General features: G+C 39.2%; 1 protein-coding gene across 1 annotated transcript; it reads right to left on the bottom strand.

The window, feature by feature from the left end:
- Positions 1-359: 359 nt before the first annotated feature.
- Positions 360-15717, bottom strand: LOC136413192 (uncharacterized). Its single transcript, XM_066396583.1, has 13 exons — positions 15408-15717; positions 11064-11147; positions 5638-5813; positions 5443-5584; positions 4924-5038; positions 4081-4203; positions 2888-3066; positions 2214-2392; positions 1975-2066; positions 1712-1920; positions 1501-1659; positions 1164-1438; positions 360-1108 (listed from the first exon to the last, which is right to left on the bottom strand). Exons 2-13 carry the CDS (start codon positions 11133-11135, stop codon positions 847-849), a joined length of 1983 nt encoding a protein of 660 aa, XP_066252680.1. The 5' UTR covers positions 11136-11147; positions 15408-15717; the 3' UTR covers positions 360-846.
- Between the last annotated feature and the right edge of the window lie 1822 nt (positions 15718-17539).

Raw genomic sequence — 17539 nt, 5'->3', positions numbered from 1 at the left:
TTGCAGTACTATACAAATTGAGCACTTAACAATAATTTATCTAAGAAAATAGGGCTAAAGAAGCAATTTTTGACCTTTAAAACATGGTTATTTTTAATAAATAATGTCCCTACACCGTTATTGTAATACTAACGTAATATTACTAATAATTAAATAGGCTAAAACATCTACAAAAATTAGCTAACTAGAGGCTTGAACAATATGCAGTTCAAGTTCATTTAATGTGTAACATCCTCATTTTCTAGAGCGAAAAAGTTCAAGAGAAGTTCTCTTAAAAGGTCTATAAATATTTTCCTTATTGGTTAAATAAGAATAATCAATGAAATTGTTAAGATCCAAATAACACCTAATTGTCAAGAAAATTTCAAAATTTTGAAATTTTCTTGACATTTGGTGAAGTAATATTACATCTTCACCCTAAAATATCGAATTCCTGCCTTCTTCAAATGAATAAACTTTTCTATTTCACTGCATCGAATCATTAATAATGCTCCAAAGCTGTGTTCCTAAGAAACACCTACCTAGGGCTAAATTAGTTGTACAACCCCGCTAAAAACGAATGTTTCGAAGGTCAAAAATAGATATCTAAAATAAATAAATAAATATGTACACCGTCAAATTATCCTAAAAGTATCTACAATAGCACGTGGGCCATGACCCACATTCCATATTGCCATGTTGCCCGTAAATAAATTTAAATTCATCTGGCCACCCAGACGATTTTAAGCCCGAATTTAAGTGTTTTAAGGCAAATTTGCATACATTCTCTTGTTATTACTGATTCTGAAACATATAATAAGGTGCCCCTCTCTTTGGTATAAGACCTAAAAGTCACTGAAGCCTAATTCAATCCGAAATCTGTTGATTCCGGCTGCTGTTCGCAGCTTTTCCATTAGAACTTGCCGCGCTAATGGACAGGGACGTATCCATGGTCTCACTATGGTCAGACATGCCGGAGCTGGGCCTTTTCAAATGTCCCATCGATACCGGTCTCAGTAGCTTCAGACCAATCCAACCTGAGAACAAGCTCATGGGGGTTGAGCCGTTTTGGTGGTGTTGTTGCTGCTGTTGCTGACGAGTTGCTATATGTTCTTTTTGAAGCTGATACCTGTCAAAAGCAAATTGTCTACTTGATGCTGTTTTTAGAGGATATTTAGAGTTACCTGTAGAGGAGGGTGCCTGCAACTAATGCTGATACCACTGCAGAGACTGCTACTAGCACGAAAAGGATGCTAAAGCCTGGCACTGGCATGCATATTCCGTAGACCACCTCTTCTCGGATTCTTCCCTGGAACACTGTTACTGCTTCAGCTCGGGTGTCAGGACTGAATGCCAGATCTGCCTCCGAGATCACCTCGTAAATGCCGCTTACGCCCACATCAGCACTTCGAGCTTTTCGGTCGGATATTACCATAGATCTTCCTTTGCGACCACTCTTCTGAAACACAGAAATGTTTTCTTTTTTCTAGCAACAAATGCTGGTATTTAATAGTAATTTACCAACGGAAGTGAACGTTTGCTCTTATTCATTGCTTCTCCTTCTATGGGATTTATTGTTTCCTTTGAGTCTCCTGCTTCTAAACTTCTGGGTGCAGCCGCAGGTATTTCCAATTTCCTGGGCCCATGTGGGAATTTTTCTTGACCCATATGGAACATTTCCTTTAAATAACGAAATTAGTTATATTTAATAATAATTTATTCGCAGTATTACTTGATGGGGACCTGGGTGAATCTCCACTTCCTCCATATCCAAGTCATCTTCCAGAATATCCTCGTCCTTCTCGTCTTCAGTCTTGCCCTCCTCTTTTAGCCCATTCTCCTTGGAGCTAGATACGTTGGGTTTTGCCACTGGGGATTTTTTGTTACTTTGTTTGTTTATATTTGCGTTCAACGACATTGAAATGGAAGGCGTGTCTTCGCCTAGAAAAAAACGTTCAAAGAATATCGTTTTTAAGGCAGTTTTATGAGTCATACCCGAAGAAATGGCGGCGTCATTTTCATGAATGATATCATCATACAGCAAGTCCTGTTCATTACTGACAGGCTGTTCAATTGGATCAGGAGCCCTAAAAACGATTTTATGTGCTTTGCTCCAACGAATAATTGTCATTCTTTGTTGACCGCAAATTCACGCGTGTTTATTCGACCACGAAGCTGCCTTTTTGCCCACACCGTGGGAACTTCATGGCTATATTTAGGCTTGACATACTTACCTATCTTTAATTTCCGAAGAAGATACTTTGTCATCTTTTCTATCAAGAGGATTGTTGTAGTGGTCAAAGCCGACATCCAAGGTGGGGCCCTTGTTGGGCTGCAACTGACAGTGGTCTAGGCAACCGTGTCTGCAAATTTCCACTTTGCACTTGATGTGCACACTGAGGGCGTCGGGAAACTGAAATCGAGGGGAATCAAATTGATGATTAAAAATGTCTTGTGTCGGGGAACATTAGTTTATTCGCCAAATGTCAAGAAAATGAAAAATAAAATCAGAATCTATGTCACCCTCTGGTGTTGGGGGTCTGAAGGGTTGATTTTTGTCTTTATCAAGGTTTGTTGTTTTTTGCCAATTTTTAAATCAGCAGTGCCTAATTCGCCCTCTGGCGATGTGGGGGTGAAGCATCGTTTGTTTTAGCAGGAGGGATGTATCCTGGATCTGCAGATTGATTACTTGTCTCACAGATGCCGCGTCTGGTTCTGGATGCTTGCAGATATAATTTACCGCTTTTTTCATGTTTTATGTTCGTGTATTAAAAAATAAACATACAATTTCCGCAGCACACAATTTGCACCATAAAGCGCTATTAATAAATATGTCGCCCAATTATCAAGATAACTAAACGAGTTTCAAATCTTCTTGACAATATGGCGATCATACCTTCCTCCTTACCTTAAATGCATGGAAAAAGGCGTAAGTGATGACCGAAGCCCTCTCGTCAGCTCCCCTCGCTTTCAAGAACCTGCTTATCATCTTTGGCCTGAGTACACATCCGAATTCATCAGAGAGTTGTATTACATGTCCTCCTCCATCCGAAGCTATGCAGGATTTGACTCTCATGTCGAATTCACCTGTAAATTCATTAGAATCCAGGGGCTTGAGCAATTAACACCAAGGTCAGTACTTCGTATATGGGGACTTCAGACAAAGTAAAATGATACGTTCCCCCTTTGATTTATCGTCTTACTAAAGCGGATAAGCAGAACATCGCCATTTATCTTGTGCTGCGGATGTTTTCAAGAACTGCCGCTTATAAATTAGCATTTCTTTCTGAAAACGATGTGATATGGGCTGTAGGTACCTTCTCCCGACAACTATATTACCATTATGGTGATGAATTAATTCCCATATGTTCCCAAGACCGAATGTAATAATAGAAATAAACCACGATAGCCATCTGCCTCTTTAGCAACAAGAATACATTGATGACTATCATGGCTAGAGTATTACTGCAATCCTCATAATTTCGTAGATGTTTTTCCTTAAGAGTCGTAATGGTCAACAGGTCCGCATTAAATTGGGCATATCTCAAGATTCGCACCACTGATAGACTTGGTATGCTCGCAAGTGCTTGGCTTTATTGTTTGTCGCCTACTTTAATGCAATCGGACTTAATTCTGGGCAGTCTTTTGACTTAACAGTAAATCAGTTTTGATCGTTGGCAACGCAGGTTTTTCCATTTCCTACACGTGTGGAATAGGTCTGGGTCTATAGACGAATTATACGTGTAAAGATTGCAGATTTATGCGAGACATTTAAAAACGTGGCCCGTGGTATTATGCTGGATTGAATTCAGCGAGAATGAGGTACCGTTAGTGCTAAACTGTTGTTTAATTAACACAGAGATGGGTCTTGATTGGATACCACAGCCCTACTGTTTTCCTGATGACGAAGCGCTGGGAACTTCCACAAATTGCACGGGACTCCACTTGCGAAGTCTACGCGCAATCAATGCAAAAGTGGATCTCAGAAGTACGGGAATTTGTTTAGTGTAATATCATACTGCTTTCCGAGGAATGAGTACATAGCAGTTACCATCAATTTATTAGTATTATGTCCATGAAAGGTACTAAAACGCCACTTACCTCTGTAGTCGTTAATGGCCACAACAAGAGTGAGCGTGGAACCCAGTGGTACTATACCGCTGACAGGTGGTGCCCATGGGCCTTTCCCGTGCTGAATTTCCATCCAACAGTCCACGTTGTCCCCTGTACAAAGTCATGCTGGTATGAGAGCGATGTTTATACCTGAATCTTCAAACGGTCTTTTTGCATAGTGAGTGAGCGACCAATTCGTCTCCGATCCCGCTCACGTAAACCCTCAAGTCGAGGTAATAGATTGTACCAATACAACAGTAGAAAACTCATTTCTCTTCAGCCATTAACAACAACAAATAGTAATAATTTTCTTCGACTGCTACTATCGGCAAACCCGACGTACATTCCTGGTACCAAGCCGCAGTGAGTAGTAAGGAAGAAGTAATATACTTGTTACAATGCCGCCAATAATCTTAACAGCATGAAAATTACCGCCATTGTGCAGAGAATAATAAGAATAATAAATTTCTCGGCGACTTTACTGCGGGTTTTCTAAGGCTTTTTTGCGCGTAGGTCTAGAACGTTGGAACGTACTAAAACCTTAATTTTACAGCCGCTTGATTGATGTTCTACGATAAAATCGCACATGCACCAAATGTCTCTATTTGAGGACGTCATAAAACCACAGATACATGTTAATCGAGCGGCTCTGTAACCGAATGCGGACAATCTACTTTTAATTGATAACATGTGGTTATTACGAATAAATTAACGAGGAAGTGCGTAGATTAATTAAGAGTTTTATAGCGATTTTGTTGTTTTATAGCGGTCGATGCGAAAGCTAATCGGTTTGAAATCGAAGATTTTTTCTGGAAAATCGTTGATACCCACCTCGGAAATCCAGCTGAATGACATCAAGGTCGGCGATAACCATGGGGGGTTTGGAAGCAGTTTTTTCATAGTCATTGAACCATTCGCACCTGAGCCGCTTCGCCTCGTCCCACACCTGCGATTAAAAAAATTGCCAGAACACGTTCTGCGAAATGCTCGTTAATGGTCGCCGACAATTTCGATTGTGAATGAATAAGTTTGGTTGCTAACCCTGAACGACAATTAATAACGACACAAAGCCTGCTGGTTCTTCTTGTTAACGGTACCCGCAGAAGTCAGCTTTTTTACCCGCTTAGAAGGATAATTTCGACGCTCAAGATGCGCCTATATGGCTGTCGCATTCAATTAAAATGCCTCGCATCTAACAATCCGTACCCGTCAATAACTTTTGCAGATACTCGGATGGTTTGATAACAGGTTAATAGAATTAATAGGCATAATTTAGTAATTGGTCAGCTTCACGGTCGAGGAACAAGCAATTTCCTCAAGGGAAAATTAGAACTTTATTTACCTACCTACCTCTAAGAGATCTTTGTCGTACTGGACGACCACGGTGTTCTCGTAAAACTGTCCGTGCAGATCCGGCTTGGTGCCACATCTGGCGTACGCTATCCGAAAGGAGAAAAATGTCTGGCCAGTCGAGGGGGGTACATACACACACCTGAAAACATCCCTGTGAAGCCCTACCGTCATCGTCAAGAACATAATACTGACCTGGGATCACCGTGTTGCCCTTTACTCGAAACTATCCCTTCAAAGGGCTGGCTAAATGTGAGATGAACATCCATGTGGTCCTTCCCGCACATCACCTCCAAAGATTGTATCGAGGGCATGCCCTCGGGTCGCTCCAAGGGCCACATGTCGCCAGCACCATGGACAGCATTGGAAATCTGCACGATTGAATGTTGGAACTAAAGATGTTTGGAAACAACCCTCGTAATAACACTTATAAAATAACTGCGCCGTCAAAATTTTTAACGTATGCGTAAGACAGAGAAATCCGATAATTGATGCATGTTTCCTATAATTTACGGCAGATGGCGATACGAGCGTTCGGGAACTTTTAAAGAATACAGGGGGTGCTTAAAAAGAAGATACGTTTTATGGTAAATTGAACCCTAATACGTGTGCTGCCAAATTAGCTATTTTCTAGGACACAAAAACTTGCAAACTTAAGATGAAATCCTAATCAAAATATTATGTAATCCTGAGCTGTCTCTGAACAAAAACAGTAATCGGATGTGGTTGTAGATAGACTCATGATTAAACGCATGTCTTAGCGTAGAGAGCGTGTAATTTTCATGAACATCTCCCTCATTGAACTCTAATTAAATTAATTAGAATGGACAAAGTTGCAAGATCACCATGCGTATGCATTATAAGGGACATAATCCGCGCTTGAGAAAACATTCAAACCGAAGAATTTCCGTGGCTGATGCTTAAGTATGGTTTAATAAGCAAGTTCATCTTCTTATGAAGTCGGGCTTTATCTGTGGATATTTCAAGTAATGTGTTATTTAAAATAAGAAGCTTTACAACACACTTTATAAATTAGCGCTGCTACTTCTTATCTCGAATTAATTAATGCCGGCAGAATCCTGAAATATGACCATCAACGATTGTGGATTTTACCTCGCGAAGTTCGGTATATTTGCCCAGAGAGGTCAAATTGAGAAAACTGTGGTTATCTCGTAAAGCAATTTCGCTTGAGTCCTGTGGATCTCAGTATTTCACATTACTTCTTAGAAGGGTGCAATAGACAAGCACATCGTGAGAAAATGAGGTACGATACTCGCGCCTTCATGAAGATGTTTTTTGTTTGAGGACCCGGGTCAACTTGGAGGGAAAGAATATATTAATACTGAGGTTTTCGGTGACTAAACGAATCACTGCTGATAACTGCATAAATAAAAGTTGATTTATCAAAACTGGTATTCAATCTTCATGCAATCAAGCCATAGAAGCATTTTTAAGGCTTTTTGTGTCCATTGCTAGCAACTTCTTTGCATTCTTGTATAGATCGACAGGTATGAAATCCCTGGTAGATCAACAGAAAACACACCAAGCGTATGGCTTTTTAGCAGTGGGGGAAGCAACGTTAATTGGTACCAAGCAATATGGCAGTTTTTCGTCGCATTCCAACACTTAGTCACTCTTCTGCAACAAAGTACGCAAATTTATTGCAGAAAATTAGCAAACAAATGCCTGATAAATAGCGTTTAATGAGAAGTAATAAACTCCTTAACATTCCTCGATGGGCAACTGATGAGGTGCCCCAATGCCCCGAGTGTTAGGCTCGGGACATGTCCCATTAATGTGTGCTCCATCACGCTTTTTTGTTGTTTATATGCGGCTACACATGCAACGCTATTAATATTAATAACGGATGGTAATAAAAGAAATTGCAGAAACTTAAGTCACGCGAGTACTCCTTTATTCCCTTAGGTCGAATGGTAACGGAGTGTAACGTTAATTGTGTTACCCGGGGAATAATTTTGTTGTTACAGTAATTGGAATCGTTAGGTGTTTATTCAATGAACGTCTGATCGTGGCAGGGAAATGATAATTTATTCGCTGCCTCTCCATGTAGTGATTTCTGCCTCCGATGCGTGAAAGCTCTCTAATGCACCAATGTTTAAAAACATTTTCACATAATTAAAACTGTACGTGGGCCTTAGAAACAGCAATATTGAAATCAGCTATAAAACAATAACAAGACAAGTGTAAACGAGCAATCTCAACCAACTGCATTAATAACCATTATGCAAAAACACGCAAACGCACAGCTTAATGATGTTCATAATGTTTCAGGCACTTAGGTGTTCTGCGTTTCCTGTTCGTGTATGACACTCAATTTGGTAGAAAACGACGATTTTCTAGTCGGTTCGTGCTGAATAATAATGTGGGTGTTCCAAATTGCCATGTGACACCTTGGACGCGACAGGAATTTTTAGCTTTGCAGGCAAAACACCGATTAAGGTATAATTTGTCGAAACACATCAAGTTAAAGAGATTTTTCACATTTAAAACACACATGGGAACGTTCAAAGTGAAGAGCACCAATTCAAGCTGCTATTGATAAGATCGGAGGGCCCGTAACGCCGTCCCGTTCAGCAAGAGCTCAAGAGAGACGCTTTCTTAACTCTCTGGAGTAAATCGTGTTAAAAACATACTGCTGAATCACATTTTAAGTCTCTCTACAAGAGGACGATCCTGTGTGTGTCACACACACGCAACCTGTTTGTTTATGTTAATGGCAACTAAGGTTGAACTTGATTGCTAGATGGAATCATTGTTGTCGAGGCAAAAAACCACTATTCGCGAGACAAACAGTCTGTCTTGAAGCATGTGTGAGAAAAATTTGTTGACCTAGAATACAAAGCCTGGAATTAAAATAATAATGAGGCGGTTAGATTTATCGACTGTCAAGAACAGTGAGCCGTAAAAGAACCTGTGAAATTTCATGGCATTCGGTAGGAAAAAACGGTGGGTGGTATCCAGTCGGACAAGTTCTCGTATGGGCCCCATAAGCTCGCGGTATGCCGAGGAGTAACAAGTTTATCGAACAATTACTCGCGTATAAACAAAAATCGGGTAGTTGTGCGAACTCGGCCAACTCGAGCACCTCCGCATTAGCGGTCACCAACTTAGGAATGTCACGGCAATTAAGTTATAATAAGTATCTAATCAATTATGTGAGGATAAATATCGGTTTCTATTAAACATTGCCGAGCAAAAGCAAAGCGTTTCACTTCCTGTTTTACTTGATCTACTAATTTCCCCCGTGTGTTTCACACTTCGGAGTGTGTCTAATACCCGGTGGCTTCGCTGACGAATCGAGGCCATATTCAAAAATATTACTTTCAATATCTCACCGCTGCTCCACATTTTTAATTAAGGGAATTACTTATAAAATTATGGTGTACCGAGGCCTCGTTTCAACGCATGATACACACATACCTAAAGCAAACAGACGCATAACCGGAACTATTCAGAGAATCCGTTTTGTGTCGCACAATCTCTCAACCAGCCCTCGTAATATGCATGACGTGGAATGAAACCGAACACAGGAATTTACCCTCATTTTCTAATAGTTCGTGACAGATAAAGAACGAAAATTGAATAGGTTCGATCAATGATGGTAGATGGCACTACTTTGGGCAAATTAAGAGCTGTCACTTCGTACGAGGGCTGATACATTATTTCTCTTTGATTTCCTGATGAAAAATAACTTGAGGGACAATACTAGGAGTTTCTCTGATTTTTAGATCCGCATGAATTATTTTCTACTCAGCATTAACGAGATTTTGATTTGTTCGTCAGTTCTTAACAGGTCATTGGTCAAGAAAACGATTTTCTAACGGGTTTTGATTGATGCCTGCTGTAAACGCAACACAACATTGTAATTCGGTTAAATGCCCCCTGAGAACATGCGATTTGCATAATTTTAGGATCTGTAACTCGCCCATGCATGTAGTGGCTGAAGAAGTTTTATCAAAAATATGAAGTCAAAAACCCCAAATAATATAGATTGTTCTCTTCTACCACCTAACTTTTTCATAATTTATCTAGATGTACTGAACTATCGTGACCTGCTATTTGGTGAAATCGTCTTTAGGCGATAATTGCATAATCCCACGAGTTCACTTTACATTGTCCTAACTGGAGGTCACAGAGTTCTTAGATCAAGAAAGGTTTGGGAATTCGCATTGACAATAAAATTATCTGTGCTGAATGAACCTGACAATAAAAGCAATTTAATCCGCGGTTTTCGCACCACTGTTAAGCCATAGAACATCTTTATTACATTGGTCAGGATCTGGGTAATTATATTAAACGAACACAGACAGTTGGTAGATGAAATTCCTGAAACACTAACTGTTCAGTGCATTGAACGTAAATCTGCTCTTCAAGTGATAACAGATGCGTAAGGTATCGTGTATTTTGTAGGCGTTTCCATGTAAAGCGAAGAATAATGTCAATTTGCCCTTTAAAGACATACCGGTCGACGAAAACATCCGGTACATTACACAACCATTATGTCGAAGTCTCGAGGAACCATTAGTTGTGCTCGATCGGGTACCTAATAAACCATCACCAATTTTCGTGAGCCGAAAACTTGATTTAATAACAGTTTCCATTATGCGTCGTGAGTTGGTATGATTGTTTATAGCCTTTTTTGCGCTATCATCGGCTAAATAAATAGTACTTTCGGCCAAATGACTGGTCATAACGAAGAGCAAACTTAATGCCATTATATTGACAGCCCGTAGTTATTATAAACTTTTATTATTTTAAATTAAAGGCGTCACCTTCTCCGAGCAGCGGTACTCTTCATTAATCGCTCGCAATTTGCCGGGGCTCAAGGGAATTTTCCAAATCAATTAAACCCCAGCTGGAAAATGTGCAGCATCCGCGAAATTTCAACAATCTTCAGCCGTATATCATAATTTATTGAATTCACCACGTCGCAGGTGTCCAGACACTGAAGAATGTGAGAGAATTTCCGGTAGGCGTGAATCATAGCAAAACGACCACTCGCGACCACAGCGATGGTCAATACATCGATGGATATAAAATCCCGAATTGCCTTCAGGCAGAGAGGCTTCAATTTCTAATGACGCAAATGATGCTGATTGGGCGCAGTTTACTGTTATTAGCGCTTTGTTGTTCGAAAAGTGGGCCTTTAAATCAGTCCTATTGTATGGAAACCTATTTGTAATAGTAATTTGTAAATTTATCAACTACATGTTATTTCTAAGCGGCAACATCATCAGGCTTAGAATTAATAATTACTATCGACCATCAATTTGCGCTTCTTAGGGAACACTCCTGGTATCTCTCTGGCCATCCCCATATTTAATCAGCATAATCCTCGGGTCGCCCTTTGACGCAATTATATGGACCAATAGGAGCACTAATTGTTTTTCTTTGTCTAATGCAAGGAAATGGTAAAAAAGAGATGATTTTGCGATTTGATATTGTTTATTTGCTGTTGTGAGGGATGTTGCATACTTTCTCTGTATTGGAAATTTATTAATTTTGTGAACGTGTCAATAAAATTGAATTTCGAAAAATTCTTATTATGCATTTAAAGTAATTATTTGCATATTATACTACAAAAATCAAAGAGGGCTTACCAGCAACAGTATTCCTAAACGGAGGGTGTAGAACTGCTTGTGGCTAAATGGGTAAACAGTTGATCTCCACATCTTCTATGTGCCCTGAAACCATTAAAAAACCAATTTGAAGCAAGTTAAACAGAATTTTGAAAGAAATGTGATCTTTTCTGCACCTCTTTAGGTTCTCATGTAAATTTATCACGCCAGATCTGCTGTCCAATCAGCTCTTAAAGTACTAATTAGACTGACACCACCATTTTGGGTACCATATAATTTACCGTACCCTTTCCTCAAGTGCAAGCACACTTTGAGGTTGTAAATAGTTATAATCAATAAGCTCTCATGTAAAATCTTGATGGCTATTTATTACAAGCTCGAGGTGTTGTAAACATTACACGGTGTAAAATCGGACCACCCAGTGTAAGAATGTCTACTTGCAGTTTAAGTATAGTTTGTAATAAAATGCTCTCTTATCTTTAGTCGATTCAAAGAGTATGTGCTCATTTGGTCCCACCAGTAAATCATATGTTCTGTCGTAGAGGAATTCATAGATCATCTTGTGCTAATGGTTATGGGAAAAATATGGTGCAACTGCAAGTGGATATAAATTGAGATTTAATCTATATCGCAGCAAGGGGCAGATAATTAAAATCCGCAATCAGCATGGGGGCGAATATTTTATGGAAATTTAAGCGTTTCCTATAGCAGCACGTGATTAGTGATGAAGAATGGCATCCTTGTACCATTGCGCAAAAAAATGATCGCAAATTGTTGCTGTTACAGAGGCTTCAAAGGCAAATACGACAATCTGCGTGCTCACGTTGAGCCCAATTTTCTTTTAAACGAAATGATTGATGAGCCCCTTGAAGTCCGACCAAATGACCTCTCGAACGTTTCGCCGTTTTGTCTTAGCTTCTTTGACAAATAGCCGATTAAATTATGCAGTCGCCGCCATTTGCCAAACGCATATCGTGCTTCCCAGAATGGAAAATTATCGCAAACCGGGTTCATTGTTAAGAGAGCCCATCGCATATGGTTAATACAGAAATCATATATGTAGGAAATCTGCGCTTCACGTTTAATGGTCGAACAACTAAGTTTTAACGGTTCGAAATGAGCGGCCTATTTTCCGTTTGTTAGTGACAAATGGCGTTTCACTTCAGAAATTGTCTTAGGTTTTAATCCTAATTGGCGACTAATTCCAATCCTAGGCCGAAACAAAACGAAAAGACGTTGGATTAAGAAAAGTTATCTGCTCAAAATGGCGAAGGTGGATGCTTCTTTGAGTTTGTTCCTGTGGCACCACCTGTAAGTAAGCCAAACGGGCCGGGTTGTATTCGAAATTTCATTTTGTCTATGGCGTATGGGGTACTAAACTAGAGTAACAACGTATCAATAGGGAAATTTCAAAAATTTTTGTTTCTCTCTGTTTACCCACTAATAACTCTCCAGTTTTTAAAGTTTGACTAAATTCTTGATCAAGCAATTTAAAGCAGAATTCTGGTGCTACGTGACACTCTATGGAAACATAGAAAACATTGCACGCAGCAAACTAGATAATTGCAGAAACCAGCCAAAAGTAGAGCATTTTGAGGAACTTTTAGAAACTTTCCAGATTCCAAAGAAAAGAAGACCTGATGAACTCATTTGGTGCAGAAATCGGGGGCTACAGGATGCCAAATAAAACCTAGGAAAATGTTGTACACAGGAGGTCAAATGATCTCCATAATATGTGACTCAAAATTCTAGGCATTTAAGCGGGCCCTCTTATGCACCGGCTAAACGTGGTTCAACAACGTGATTCACGATTTTCAATAGGAAAAAATTGAAATAACGTTAATATATGTTAAAACAAGTAACAATGCACTTGATGGCAATAATTCCCATGTGGTCAGTACCATGATAAATATATGGGAATTAGTTGTAAGTGGAATCCTGGAGTTCAGTATGCAGCAAGGCGTGTTGCAGAGGTTAAAGGACGCTTAATAATTAGTGTTGTTAAAACGTGGTGGGCAAACTAAGAAAAATCACCGTGATTTATGATGAATAAGTCATGAGTTTGAAAATTAATGTCTTCTGTGGTATTCTTGGACAGTTAGGCTCAAAATTGCCTCTTTGTTTCGGGATAAATAGGCGATGTTTTCCTTTAATTTGCCATCGCCCATGTAGGTCCACATAAAATTAACGCTCGCAATTAAATCAGTTGGAATTTTTACGTAAAGTTTATGATAATGGGGCTTTTTCTACGGCAGCCCGTTTAATGCATAGTAGCTATAACTAGTTTATATTAACGAAGACGTGAGAAAAAGTCGTCAACTATAAGCAGAAGTAATATGTTAGACGTGTACGAGGTGGTATTCCCCTTTATAGAAAAAGAACTGCGACTTATCTTGGCGCCCTTGGCGTTACACTTAAGATTTCACTTTATACGTTTGTTGACATTTTGCGAGCAAAAATTCAATTACTGTCGTTTACTATGCGGACTCCTTCTTAATCTAATGAAAAATCGTACCCACACAAAGCAGGGAATATGATTTATGGACCGACATCGTCCGATAGTGTCGTAGAGTTCATTAAAAAGGAATACGAAAGTAATTTATAACCTTTTAAGAAGTGCTTGAAAATATTGCAGCTAAATGTGATGGTTAATTATCTAATAGACTGGTAATTAGCCTCATGTGCTAGGAATATTAATGTGGTAGCTTAAAGCATTAAATCAGATTTATTTCAAAATTTAACAATTCTAGAAAAACCGTATTGTTTAATGCCTGGATGCGCAGGCAACCAGAAATACACCCTCCACTTGCCGAATGGGAAGAAAATGACTGCGCCGCGTTGCCATCATGCGCATCATATACTGCGTCTCTGACCGGAAAATAAATTGCCATGAAAAAATCGACATTTTTAGGGAAATCACTATTTAATGACTCGGTATGCAGGCAACCAGGAATTTACCCTCCACTTGCCGAATGGGACGCCGCCTTGCCAACAGGCACGCCATAAACTGCGTCACTGATTAGGAAATAAATTGCGATGAAAAAATCGTCATTTTTAGGGAAATTGTATTTTTTAATGACTCGATATGCAGGCAACCAGCACTACACCCTCCACTGCCGAATGGGATAAAGATGACAGCGCTGCCTTGCCATCAGCCACACCATAAACTGCACCACTGATTGGAAAATAAATTGCCACGAAAAAATCGACATTTTTAGGGAAATTGTATTTTTTAATGACTCGATGTGCAGGCAACCAGGAATATACCCTCCACTGACCGAATGGAATGAAAATTACTGTTTCGCCAAGAGGCATAATTCCTCCATAAACCGCGTTGCTGATTGGAAAATAAACTGCTCCTACAGCTACAACTAGATGCAGATCGTTGAGGATGTAGAGAAGAAGAGATTAATGGAGGTCAGGGAACGATTTTAAGTGAATCACCATGTGCGTTCTGGTTTCAGTCAGGAAAAAAGAGTTAAGGTTACTAAGAAATCAGGAAAATCAAGTTGATTCTAATACTCAACAGTGACTAGAGCACGAATTCTCGAAATCAGGTTTCTGCGAAACCCTTGAAATTAAGTTAATAATTCATGTTGCTACAGCTTCGGGGAAATCATGAACATCAGCTCAATTCTGGTCTCTGTGAGAATTCTTCTGGGAAATCATGAAAAAGGTCAGGCTGCTTCTAAAAAATCAGGACAGTTCAGATAAATACCGACTAAGGCCAATAATGGAAATTGGATTAATTCAGGTTGCTGCGAACTCTTGGAAATCGGGTTAATTCAGGTTAGTGCAGGTTCGGGCACTTCATGAACATCTGGTCAATTGTGGCCACTTACTGCGGCTATTTCAAGGTGAAATTGTTGGGAAGTTAGTGTACCTGATGAAGCAATTTGAAGCAGAAATCTGCGTACAATATGCTGTATGAGAACCTGAAGTAATTTGTACATAGAGCGGTTTTTCTTGCGAAAAATAAAGAAAAAAATTATAATAAATTGTGGGCATAATTTAACTTTGCAATAAGGCTTTACATCCATCATTTTGTCGGGAATTTCTTCAGCTTTAAAGTTCAAAATTGGGTGCGTCCACAGAAGCCAGATTCTACCCTTCCGTGTTTAGATAAGATTTGGTGCAGGAGGAAGGTAATAAGGTAACAAGGCAGTAAGGAGTTAGATGACAGACAATATTTTGATATTTTAAAGATCAGAAAAAGTTACAGATTGCACATGGTAATAATATTGGACGAGTTAGTTATCTTCCTTTTATCTTTTTGGATTGAGAGGATTGGGAAGGAAAGTCTGGAGAATAATAGGTACTCACATTATGTAAATTTCAAAATTGAACATATTTCCGAATACTTACACTTCGGCAATTCCACAAACTGAATTGTCATAGGCACAAAAAGTCCAATATGTGTCCCATATTATCATCAACAGTGACGAGCGTAAAGGTACTTATATCGTCTATATACAAGTCGACGTCACCAGAAAGGTTACCGGCATCGGAATCTCATCACACGCGGTACATAACGGCAAAATCCGCGGCGGAGGGGACGGGCCTTCTTACCAAATATACGATGAAATGAAGATTGGTTTTTGGCAGACGAAAATCGAAAAGGTCTGAAGATCAAGAACCACAACCCATCGGTGACCGACTGCGAACCAAACGCCTGCTAGACTGAAGACATAGCGGTAGATGGACTCTTTTGCAGTAGGTTGGGTTTTTGGTTCACTGTGCGCGACTGCGGCGGTCTTCCGTTCTTCAGGACATCGAAGATATGTGTGATGTTGCTCATGTTGCCTCTAAAGCTCACAAATCCACCCAAAAGTCTTCAATGGCAACGTATTAATATTCCCAGCAAACATTGGTAGTTGAGAGATTTCAATACTCTATTCAAATCGAAGAGCCATAAAACAAGACAGATGAATGACGCGGTGGATAATGTGTTTTGAATAAAGGCCATTCAAAGAAATGCCGACGCAGACATGTATCACCTAAGGCCAGTTATCCGAGGAGAGCAAATAATGCACTTTTTGTGGTACCTACCGAATATTTAATGTGCTGATGGGTGTGTTCTTTTGAGCTTTAGGTTCAACAACTCTTATATGGAGCTGTGCCAAGGATTTATTATAAGGTTTTACTTTAAATGGAAGGTGACGTCAAAGAGGGAGGTTTGTCGTCTATGCCACTGTTGGTGTTACGGAGATATGGACATTTTTTATTTTATTTCTTGGGAATAACTTCATCAACTACAATTTACTCAGAGTAATATTTACCCTTTACTGAGAGCTTGGATAAGGCAGCAAATTTTTGAAATTTTGAGTTTTCATAAAAATTATTAGGACTGTAAGGTTTCATGATACATTCGCGTAAATTGAATTTTTGGAGTCGAGGTACGTTTTCAATGAATGATAATCAGAAAAAAATCAGGAATTTTTTTTTTATTAAACATTTTCTCAGAGAAAATGGTCACAAAAGTCGAAATTGCGAACGCAGCTTCCTGAAACAATTGACAGTTGCTGTATGCCTATAACGTAAATTTATCGTAAGCTATGATCCGGTATTACTTTCTTCATCGAAATATTATTTTTTTATTTTTCCAATTCGTATCTGACTTTTGATATTAATTCTGGTGTTTTTAGTCCTTTTTCGTAAAGGTCTAGAGGTTGCTTAGATGCGATATGACGTTTGTTATGTGTTCATTTTTCGAACGTAGTTTTCTAACCTAAAAACTTCTCTAACATTGAATTTATTTATTTTGCAGTATCTGATACGTATTCGCAGAGTTTCCAAGAGATTCTTGGAAACTCGAAAACTCTGTAAACTCAAACCATAAATAACACAACTGCACATGGTAAACACATTATGTGAAATTCCCAAAGGAAATTTCGGCTGACCATTGAAAGACATCTGGACCCTTAAACTGGCACGTTTTTCCTTGTTCCATACATGGGCTTGAACATGAACGAAACATATGAATTTAGGGAATCAAACGCATACAACTCCCCAGCGGAGATCGTTTCTAGTGTTTCAAGAGATTCCGGTCACTTCAGCATCGTTTCCTGTAAAGTTGAGATGCTCCCGAAAGCTGATATAATAAAAAATTGTTCTGTGACTCTAGCCTGGAAATTTTCAAAACTTTCAGTGTATTCTGTGGTGGTTGCACAGAAAAGGTGCTAATTATGAAACGATTTCAGGGACTTTTGGAAGTTCTCCAAAATTCATTGAACAACATGAGCCAGGAATTTTGAATTTTTTTTTCAGATGAGTTTCGATATTTAAGTCTATTCTGACGCTCTTTTCAATCTTCGGGAGAAATTTTCTTTAGTTTTCCATCCCCGTTCAGCTCGTTTCTTTCACTTGCCAGCCTGGAAGCTGAAACGACTTCCTCGTCTTATTTAACCTCCAGATCTTTACTGATTATAAAACAAAGGACCTTTTTCATGTCGTCTCTCTCATAAATGTAATAAAAAAAATTGTAAACCTTTGATTTA

The sequence above is a fragment of the Euwallacea similis genome, chromosome 13 (assembly GCF_039881205.1).
Source record: "Euwallacea similis isolate ESF13 chromosome 13, ESF131.1, whole genome shotgun sequence".
In the NCBI taxonomy this organism is placed as follows: Eukaryota; Metazoa; Arthropoda; class Insecta; order Coleoptera; family Curculionidae; genus Euwallacea; species Euwallacea similis.
Note: the sequence above shows the minus strand (reverse complement) of the source record. Positions and strands in the feature narration are given on the sequence as shown.